This window comes from Physella acuta, unplaced genomic scaffold, assembly GCF_028476545.2.
Source record: "Physella acuta isolate Inbredline_101_S28 unplaced genomic scaffold, ASM2847654v3 ptg002795l, whole genome shotgun sequence".
Classification (NCBI taxonomy): domain Eukaryota; kingdom Metazoa; phylum Mollusca; class Gastropoda; family Physidae; genus Physella; species Physella acuta.
The window spans coordinates 1-11,936 of NW_026734205.1; the positions used below are offsets into that span (position 1 = coordinate 1).

At 31.6% G+C, this 11,936-nt stretch overlaps 1 protein-coding gene across 1 annotated transcript; it reads left to right on the forward strand.

Annotated features, from left to right (window-relative positions):
* The first annotated feature begins 282 nt into the window (after window positions 1-282).
* LOC131934301 (thiopurine S-methyltransferase-like) lies at window positions 283-729 on the forward strand. The gene has a single exon (XM_059290500.1). The coding sequence runs from the start codon at window positions 283-285 to the stop codon at window positions 727-729; it is 447 nt and encodes a 148-aa protein (XP_059146483.1).
* Window positions 730-11,936: the final 11,207 nt, after the last annotated feature.

Here is an 11,936-nt window from a genome sequence, read left to right on the forward strand (position 1 = left end):
TCAAACATCTCTTGTTCAATTAGCCACTGTTGGTGCCCGAGCTCGACTATTTATTCTTCAGTCCTTAGCTAATTCCAAACAAACAGCTGCTGTTTTGCGGGATACAAATTAACAAGATCGAGAACTCAAGCAAGTCAAGCAGATACAGATTGTTTAGATCTAGGTCTAGATATTTAAATGTATTATTGATTAGCATTGGATAACGCGCCGAAGAGCGTTTAGTTTTGGAAGGATATATGGGATGATAGACACATTGGATTTCATCAAGCAGTTGTACATAATATGTTGTCCAAACACTTTACTAAACTAATACCGGATGGTCAAGCTAACAATGTCTCCTTCCCTCTTTGTGGCAAAGCTGTTGCTATGAGCTGGTTAGCCAGCCAAGGCTATAACATAGTTGGAGTGTATGGAAGAAAGCATTGGAGGAGTTTTTTTACTGACCGAGGCATGGAATATTCTGTTGAAGATATTAACCACAATGGACACAACTTTAAATTATTTCAGAGTAAAGATGGAAAGATTCGGCTGTTATGTACAGATATTTTTAACTTTACTCCTGACATTGAAGGAACATTTGATGCAGTGTGGGACAGGGGAGCTCTGGTTGACCGGGGTGACTCACGTTGGGAGAAATATTCTAGAGATGTAAATGTAGATATAAGAATAAAGAACACAAAGAAGGAACTATGGAGTTGTCTTATCCATGAATGTCATCAAGTCGTCTGAATGTGAACTAGCCAAATGGTTGGTTAGCGTTGTAATCAATCTGGTGGGGGTATTTCGTAGCATCGTCATCGGATCACGTGACTCAAACCACTCACTCGGCGTAACATTGACGACACCAACGTTTAACTACAGACGTAGCAAATAAATGAAGACAATAATAGAGACATTTATAGAATACGGGATAGGCAGTGGTGGCAAAATAAATGCTGAGAAATCTAAAATTAAATAAAACGGACAGGAAAACAAAATATGCCACAAAAGTTGTAGTGACAGACAAACTCAAACTGTACGGCTTCACATGGACGAGACTGTCCCACACATTTGTACAGAAGCTGAATACCAATCAAAGGGATACAACAGCGAAAATACTGCATAACTCAATACAGCTGTATCTACCTCCCCTGCTTTTGAAAGCAAGCAATATATATCACCACACATGGAATATATCGGATCACAATGTCTAATCACAGATTATTTAATTATAATTTTATATGAATGCATTAGATAATATGCCTGTAGGCCTAATCATTTTTTTATTACCACATTTAGCTGTAAAGAAAAACAAAATAATATGAAAGATGGCTTCCTAAAAAAATAACATTACAATCATTAACTACTTTTGAAACTGATGTAAATATATTTAGACCTTGATATCCCACAATTGCTCACTCACAAGTTTATTCTAAATGAAAGACATCTCGTTACTACTCAACAGCTTCACCTAGTCAATCCCACCACCCTCACTACCCCACATTCTTAGCATAGAACCCATGTTAGAACGTATTGGGCAAGACAACCGCTTAAAAGGATTGCCAATACCAAACAGCCAAGAACATTATAGCACAGACTGACGACACCAATGTGTAACTGCGAAGAGATAAATAAATGAAGACACAAATAGAGACATTTACAGAATACGGGATAGGCAGCTGAGGCTAAATAAATGCAGAGAAATCCAAAATTCTGTGAAATGGAGACGAAAGATAAAGCACGACACCCAAATTATAGTGACAGACAAACTCAAACTGTACGGCTTCATATGGACGAGACTAACTGACACAATTACACCGAAGCTGGATACGTATCCATATTGCAGTAGAACCATTAGGGCAGCGCTAATTAACATATAACTATTACCAAAACATATCTTTACAGTAACAGTTAGCACAATAGCGACCCACGTTATAAAACATGCCAATAAACCCATTTGATATTTCATTTTTAAAAATAACATTAGCAACATCAACAACTAAACCCTAAAAAAAATAACATAATTAAAGGTCTAGGTCTACATGTCATTAGAACACACATTAACAATTTCAGGCATAAACACATAATTTAGTTAGACTAGAGCCACACTACCACCTATTAGCACAATACTACACAAGACACACAATTAACACGACAGTAAAGCTCATGGTTGCTAAATCGAACAGTCTCGAGTTCTAGTAGAGAAAATTAATTCCAACATTAAACAACTGCTGCCTTGAAGTTTGTTAAATGGTTGGACAAAGGTTAGGAAAGCAAATTCAAAAAGAAAATCAGGCTGAAATCGGAGTCAATGGCCTCAATGGTGCATAACCAGTTGACACGTATCCTTAATTGTGATGAAGGCGTGGTCAAGTCAGCAAAAGCTCATGGTTGATAAAATTAAAAGAAAAAATAATTAAAAGAAAAAAGTCTCGAGTTCAAATTATCCTTCTTTAGATAATCAGGCAAAGGGATACACCAGCGGAAATCAATTAAGTTATATTTACATCCCCAGTTATAATATAAAGCATTATATATCACCACGCTTGGATAGTACTCGATCACAATATCAAATCTCACATGTATTTTTTTTAAATGTGTGCATTTGATAATTTGCCTGTACACATTATTTTGCATAGCAAGTAACTTAGGTTAATATTAAAGTAGTAGTTCAAAAATTAATACAAAATAGCTACACATATCGCCTGGAGATTTAAAATGTGTGTACGAATAATTTGGCGTGATAAGATGAAAAAAAAAAAGATAAAATAACAGATTGTTTCCAAAACACATTACATTACAAATTCGTAACTACTTTTTAAATTGGTGTAGATATATTTAGACCTTTATATCCCATAATTGCTCATCGAAAGTCACGAGTTCTGATCCCATAGCTAAGACCTCCGTACAGAACCCATGGCATACAGTACGCTTTAATTGTAGTCAAAATGTCGGGAAGAGAATCGGTGCATTCAGTCACTCGACTACTCCGACCATTGAAGTGTCTGCTTTAAATGACAGTTGTAATAACTTGATTAATGATTGTGTCAACATAATACCTGCCATATTGAACTCACACGAAGCTTTATATTGACCTACATGTGATACATTTTCTTTTTAACTAATTTTAGAGTGTTCATATGATTAAATACAATGTCGCTTGTATTTATTTTGTTTGAATATTGTAGATAATATTTTTCTAGCTTAGACATTTTGCAAGGGAAATAATTTGCTTATTAATATACACAATTAGTTTGATAAAGTAAAATCAAACAACAAAATAATATACTGTTTTATGTTACAAAACATACCAATATACTTAATATAATATTTTCAATAATGATACATATTTAGATGTCTTTTAGTCTACTGTTTAAAAAATTTAATGTAATTACAAAACTGCATACATTATTATTATATTTTACACTTTTGCAAGACAAGCGAAGATTTCCTTTAATCAGTATTTTGTTCACTGCACGACTCTCTCGGTGAATTTTCCATATAGATCTTCTATATAATATACAAAAAATACAAATTAATATTTTTACATTTTTATAATGAATTTTTAAAAATGTCATTGGCCTATCATAATTTTATTTCTATTACCAAGCACTCTGTACATGGCAATTATTATTTTTATTTCTTAGACATGTGTATTGTTAAGCTTTAATGTTAATCGTAGAACCTATAAAATAAATACATTTTATTTTTTTTTTCAAAAAAACAGACTTGTTTTGCTCTTACTATATTTTTATGAATGTCCCATACTAACATAAATCGGTGTATTGGTTGTTTGAAAGACATGTATTAAATGTATTATTTCATGTACGTGTCTGATGCACTAATTCATTAGTAATCCTGAGCTGTATCAGTCGTTAAGCCTACACGTGTGTACGAACTCTATTTATCTTTATCTCTCGCTTACAACAGGGTACCAGATATATAAGGGATGGTCTATAAATGACGACATATCTGGATAGGGGAAGGGGTGGAAGGAGGGGATGGGTTTGGTGACGATAGAGAAAAAAGTAAAGACATGTTTTTCCACTAAAAAACTGAAAATGAGTTGTAGGGAAACAACAACAAAAATACCACGTATTTCAGAAAATTGTTTATCGCCTCCCCTACTTTTGAAAACGATGCATTTCCTTACATCTGAAAATGTTAAATGTAATGTAATGTAATTAATACTTATACACATTAGTAGTACATAGTAACACTTATAGAAGTACAAAAAGTATACAGAAAGTAGCATACGTCATGGTTGGAATCTGGAAATGTATACGAATAATTGGAAATCAAAGGAAGAGAAGAGAGAAGAAACCAAATGATTGATTTTGATATATCTAACACTTTAGTCAGTAAAACAATGTCATGTATATTAGATATATTTGAACCTTTATATCTCACGATTCCCAATCAGAAAGACTTAAGTTCGGATCTCTGGAGTCGAGTCTGTAAGACGTGCTTGTACACCAAGCTCAGATGGTTACCTGACTAACGTTAGGAAAAACTGCGGCCACAGCTAAGACCTCCGTACATAACCCCTAACGGAGAAAACACTTAGATCTTAGTCAAAATGCCGAGAAGTCAAATGGTGCAATCAATCGTTTGACTACTCGGACCAATGTAGTATCTGCTTTAAATGACAGTTCCAATAACTGAAAAAAATGATTGTATCAACGTAATATCTGCCATATTGAACTCACACGAAGCTTTATATTAAGCTAGATGTAACACATTTTATTGTAGCTAATTTTTTTTTATGTGTTCATATTTTTTTCTTTCTTGAAAGGGAAATAGTTATCGATTTAATAACCATAATATAATTGGCGAATGAATTGGAAACAAATACAAACAAAACAGACATATAATTTTCCGCATCAAAAGTCACCCATACTTATAATAAATGTGTTTCACTTATCAAACAAATATGTGCATATGCGTTTGTTAAATGTTTGAAATATGCATGTATGTACGTACACAAAGTAGCGTTATGTTTTACTGATTTAAAAAGACAACAACAACCGAAAGCATCGAATAATCAATGGTGCATTTTTCACTTTACCTGTTTAGTATATTTTCGAAAACACAAATAGATTGTATGATAAAAACGTCGTTGGTCTCATACTACGTCATTATGTAATAAATGTTTATATTGGTAATGTGAATTATTAGGCTACGATATTAAATACAAAAACTTTAATGTCTTAAAATAGATACATACACATTTATAAGCCCAGAGTGGTTTTGCGCATAACGTATGCTAATAAATAAACCGTACTAACTAAAATCAAATGCATGTATTTATTTACAAATCAGGTTAATGGAGGGTTGATATAGGAGGCTTTGGTAAAAGAGGAGAAAAAGTAACGATACGTTTTTGCATTAAAAATTAGAAAAATAGTTGTAACCATCATTTCGCTTTGTTAAGAAAGTCCAGCTTAGTTAAGATTTCATTTAGACAAAAACAAGAAAATAACGGCTGCTATTAAATGTTTGATGTAATTTTGTGGCAGGGGTTTGGTAAAATGAAGTGTGATATTATTTTGGGTGTTTAATAAAACTATCAACTTTATTGTATTTAAATATAACTTTAAAATAGTTAAAACGTATTTTTTTATCCATAACTTGTTTCAAAATGTTTATTTTGCTAAATTTGAAGTGCAATGTTTTATTGTCTCCCTTCTCATATTTAAAACAAAATAAATGTCAATTTTAATTTGTTACTAAAATAGAAAGATAGAACCACGAGCCTAAAACGTGTTTACACTAAATATTATTTATGGTCAGTTTACAAAATGCAACATTTTATATGGTGATAAAACTATCTGCTTAAGAAAACCGCTTTACATCACCAACATAAACGGCGGTAAAGAATTAATGTTCTCTTTTTATCAGAATTTCAAATTAATTTTAGATGGCATACGCATACTTCTGCCCCAATTTTTAGTGACTTTTGAAGTTCGCCCTGCTACATTGGCACTATACAATTGGTCAACTTGTTTAAGACATATATGAAATGAGAAAAACATGTTTTCGAGATCTCAACTGGGATTAAATATTGTGAAGTGCGTCGATTAACTCGTAATGTGATTAATAAGGTGGTTGCACACACTGATAATTACTAATATGTAAAAATTGGATAAAAAATTATACTTATTTTTAAGAAGACTTCATCGACGACCTTTTACGTATAAGTTATACAATTTCATAAAAAAAAGACATTAATATAAATATCACATTTTGTTGAGTTTTAATCACGTCATTAACGCTTAATATATTGTATAAACGTTTTACTTCATTATTTAGTATGTGTTTAGTGTACATTGTCTGTTTGTTTATTGTAGTTGGGATTTGACATAATTGTATAAACGCTTGCTATTACATATTTAAATTAATTGTTGTTTTAAAATCTTTAAACATTTCAATTTAGCCGAATTGCATGAGTGAAATTCATTTCTCTCGAAATGAACACACACATGTGAGTATAATAATTCGGAAAATACTACATTTTATGGGAATATAATACATCTTAAAAACATTATTTTAAGCATACAATCAAGTCAAAAGTAATGTCACTTTGCATTTCCATTGTATGTTGACCAACACACACAGTTTGAAAAAAAAACATGATCTGATAGACGTCATTGACATTCTGTTTGCCAGTTTCAACCTATGGGTGGTGGGGAAGGGGTCAATCTTTACATCTATTTCATATTACTACATTATGTCCTGTTGTGATTTGAGCCTTTATGAAAACATATTTTTGAGTTTCATAAAACTGACGTTTATGAATACAATATCTAAAATAAAATAAATAAATACATAAATAAAAGACGTGTTTTACTGACTGTATAATGTTACACGTTTAACCCTATACAAACATAGTACAGTATATTCGGCGACCGATGATTTAAATGAGTACATTTCTTGTAACTAATATGTATCGAATACCAGGTCCCCCCCCCCCCACCCACACACACATTCCCCAAAACACCTACCCCAGTTCGCGGTCCTATTATTATCTAACGAACGACTGTATATTTGGATATCGCGGGCTTTAGACGAACCCGTTTGTTCTTGACAAACAGAGTCCACAATGGGGTCACTGTTTATCTTGTTGTTACCGCACTCAGACTTAAACAAAAATAAAAAAGTCCAGAGTTTTTCGTTGACGTTTTTTTTAAAATTATTTTAGATCTAAGAACAATTCAATTATGTATGCATTTTGGAAAATAAGAACACTTTCTTTCCAGGCTTGGCGCCTTTTTAATGTGACATTATAATTTATCAGTCGTGTATTTGGTATTTCCACATTAATTTTTTATCTTAGGACAAACAATTAAAGGGAAACAACAGCGGAAATAGAGCTTAACTTTTGAAGGTATTATTTACTTTCCCTAATTTTACAATACACCTCACAAGAGATAGAATATCAAGAATGATTTCGATACACCTAACATAACATGAAGCTATATGTATTTAGACCTTTATATCTAACATTTGCGTTCGGATCCAGCAGATGAATCTGTAGTACGTCTTTAAGTCCAACCAGCTCAGATGGGTACCTGACTAAGGGAGGAAAAACTGCGGCCACAGGTAAAAACCCCGTACAAAACACATTACACATACAACACTTTGATTTTAGTTAAAAGGCCGAGAAGTGAAATTGTGCAATCAATCACTCGACTGCTCCGACCATACATAACCCACAGTGCAACACAATATTTCATTTTGAATAATGACAGTATTGCTGGTAACCCACCAGCTGTTTAATTTTGGTAATCTAAATGTGTATTATAAAGTTACATACACATTAGTTCAGACATGATTTTATTTTAACAATGAAAAAAAGTATTAAACAAGTAAATACGATTTACCGTACCGTAATATCTCAGGGCAGATGGCGCATTTTCTTTGCCAACCGTATTAAATAACCTACACAATAACAATGTAAGTAACTACGTGACAATAAACCAGGGAGTATATAAATAAAATATAAATAAATACTTCTTTAATTGTTTTATTGCGAACTTTTTTTTTCTTAAAATATTACACTATGTAATGTGTAAGAAAATATTATACATATTTTAAAGTAAATAAAAACACGTGTACAAAGTATCGTTTAATTTATGGTTGATGGTGTCGTTACATTCAGGGTTTCTTCCAGGCATATCTCCGGGAAGGTTCTGCTCCCCCCTTCCCCCCTAATTTAAACGACAATTTCATTAACTTGATTCATGAGTGTATCAACATAATACCTGCCATATTTAAATTTAACACACGCACAACTTTAAATTGAGCTACATTTGACCATCTCTTTTAGTGACGCCTACGTATCTTACATGGTAATATAATTTCTCTGTTAGTTAATGTTAAATGCATCCATAGGATTTGATACAATGTCGCATATATTTTTAAAAATATTTTTTTTTTATTTTTCCGATGCTGAAAAGTATTTACCAATATTTTTTTTCTTATTTGGTTATTATACAAGGGAAGTAATTCTCTATTAATATAAATCTTTTTGGTAAGTCAACTTTAAAAAAAAAAGATAAAATCAAACCTATTTGTAAAATTAGACAAAAACTTACCTAAAGTGTCACAAATATGGTGTAAAAAATCCTAGATGTGCGTTTGTTTTATGTTTAAAATATTACTGTTATTGCAAACATAAACGCAACAGAATTGTGTTTAACTCGTTTGAAAGACAAGCGAAGATATCGATAAACAATTATTCGCAGCTTTATTTCTAGGGGTTTGGACTATTATCATTATTCACTTCGACACCAACAAAATTGCCAAGCCCAGTTTTTCCGATTCGATGACACCTAAAACTCCGCGATTTTGAGACATCTGGATTTATCATTTGTGCCCGAATAAATAAAGTCAACTATATCCGTACATGATGAAGTAGTGTAATACGGGTTGTAAAGAAAAACATGACAACTTTGATAAGAAAATTGATGACTGGTCTGCCTACCGCAGTGATGATTATGGTTATACCAGAATGAAAGTATTTAACAAAACACATCTTTACATGGAACAAATTTCTGATGACAAGGGTGGAGCCATCATAGACAAATTAATGATTATCAAATCCAGTCATGGTCCTTACATTGATTATCCAAAGCCAGTCAATATTATGGGAGATCCTTTGAAAAAGCTCTGGAAACAATGGAAATACTTTGCCAAAGAACTCAAAGACATCCTTCCATAAACATAAGTGCAAATATGTTTTTACTTGGCACTATAATTGTCTGAGTTTTTTATTTGTTAATACTTATACTAAAACCTTTCAGCCGATAAAAATAATTTTAGTGTAATTTATTTATTTTATTTAGTAAAAAAAATGATATAATAAAAGGGAAACATGGGAACACAAATTTTTGTGAAAATATTTAAAACATAGGCCTACTTTTTGGTAATAAAACGTGTCCAAATTTTTTACAATAAATTAAAAATGATATACAAAACTGTCCACAGAATATAAATTTCTATTATGATTTTAAAAATAACTGATTTATGAAACGTTTGAAAGTGAAAAGATGAGAAAAAAGTATATATTAATTCAATGTTTTTTTTCTTTTAAAATAAATAACTTAGTGGTATGTACTAATACTATGCAATGTTATGAGTATAACTTTTAAGGTTATGTAAAAAGAAGCTTTAAAGAAAATATTTTTAACCGAAAGATTTTTTTTGAAATTTTAAAGTAGAAAAAAATAACAGATTAAAGAAATTTTTAAATTGCCTTTAATATCAGTATTACCACTCAACATTCCATGAAATTTTTGTACAATAAATAATAGAAATACTAAAAAAAAAAAAAAAAAAAAAAAAAAAAATTATTCACTTCGAAAAAAAATACATGTTTAAATCCCAATTGATTTTAGAATAGAAAATTGTCTTCAAATTACCAAGAAATATGTACATTGCCATCCTTTTCTTGGTAATGTGTAATGTTTGGCTTCACTATTAAAAGTAGAGCGCGTAAAGTGTTGAACCATATTCATTTTTCGCTTACAACAGAGTACCAGATATATAACGGATCGTCTAAACATGACTACATATCTGGAGAGGGGAGGGGGTAAAAGAGGAAGGTTTGGTGACGATGTAGAGAAAACAAAAGAAAACAACGTTTTTTGCAGTAAAAACTAGAAAATGAATTTTAACTTTTATTTTGCATTGTTAAATAAACCGGGAGTGATCTCCCCTAAACTTTCTCACATATTCTTATATAAAATAACAGGGGATGGGAACTCGGGCTATTGGGCTTGTAAGTTGTTAAAGTAGCTTGCCACGTTCTCGCTCCTGTAGTTGCCAGCTAGCGTTTTTTTGGTTTTTTAAGTTATGAAATCTACTTTCGCTTTTGGAATCAAAACAAACTCAGACGATGAGTTGTTTTAAGTAAATTAGGTTTAAAATAACACACACACAATTATATTATATTTTATATAGATAGATCTAGAATACACATGTTTTTTGGCGTAGGACTAGACCCTGTATAATAATAATATTTTTAAAAAAATAAAATATGAGATTTATAAAAGATTTCAATCGTAAATCAAGCCTAAATTTAATTATTACATATAGCCTAGATCTATATCTAGAATTCTAGATCTAGACCTAGATCTATGACTAAAAAAAAGTCCTCTTGAAAATTCCGACGTAGACAGTAACATACGACATACAGGATTTTTTTTTAATTTATAGTATAGACTCTAGAATAGTCTAGATTCTAGATCTAGTTTCTTTTATTTTACAGTGTAGTTGATTGTAGACTTAAGTCTGGAACGTCTGGGGATTTTTAAATCTTGAAGCGGGGCCTACTAACAAATAGCCGCCATGTTTTTTGTTATCAATGGGAATCCCGTTCACAATAATTGATTTAGTTCGAAAACTTTTATCTCTCCCTGGCTAACCAGACTCGAATTAACGCGAGAGAAAACGATAAACTTACAAGCCCAATAGAAATGATTTTTAATCCATTTTAAATACTTAAAGTTTTAAAAATAGAATAAAATCTCGTAGACAAATTAATTGCACACCAAGTGAACGCTAAATAAAAAACGCATAATAGTGCGCAATATTATTAGTACTTTTAAAATTTACATTAGTTTTTTGAGAAATCGGAAGTAGCGTAAAGTACTACTTCCAGTCAACGTAAATTACTCAAAATTTTACAGAAGATAGAGAATTAGATCTTTTACTTACATGTGAAATATCATTTATCTATCTGAAATAGTACTCAAGTTATAGGCTTTTGAAAAATTCAAAGTAGAAAAAGTACCACTTCTGGTTGTCGGAAATCGCTCAAAAGTTGATACGGATCTACGATTTTGATATAATACTTATATATGAAATTTCATCAACCTAGCTGTAACGGTACTCAAGTAATCGTGTTTACACACGGACAGACACACAGACACACACACAAACACACACACACACACACACAGAGACATACGGACAAGATTGCAAAATTATGTTTTTCCGTATCAGTGAGGTGTAAAACGTCGAGATTTGTAAAAATCTCGATTTTTTTTTTGCACGATTACAATACTTTCTCTATACTTCGTATATACGAGAAAGTAAAAAGTCGAGTATATTTAAGAATTAAGAAGAAAAAACATTTAAAAACCCACAATAAACAGTTGTTTAATGTAATTTTGAGGAGGGGTTTGATAAAGTGAGGTGTGATATCATTTTAGGGGAGGAGGAAGCAAGTATCAACCATGACCACAACAAAGGCAGAAGTTGATTATCCCTAGATTAAAAAAAAAAAACAACAATATATTTATATTGACTAAATCGTCAATGTTAAAGTCAACATCAGTGATGATTACACTAATTGAAAACGCCAATATAGTGACTGTTTCACAATGTAAAGTCTTCTATTTAACTTTCTCTATGTTGGTGAGCATGTCTCAATGTTAAGTCTTCTATTCAAT

What these genes read in the sequence shown, in the direction of transcription:
- LOC131934301 (XM_059290500.1), top strand. Translation starts at nt 283, where the DNA reads ATGTTGTCCAAACACTTTACTAAACTAATACCGGATGGTCAAGCTAAC.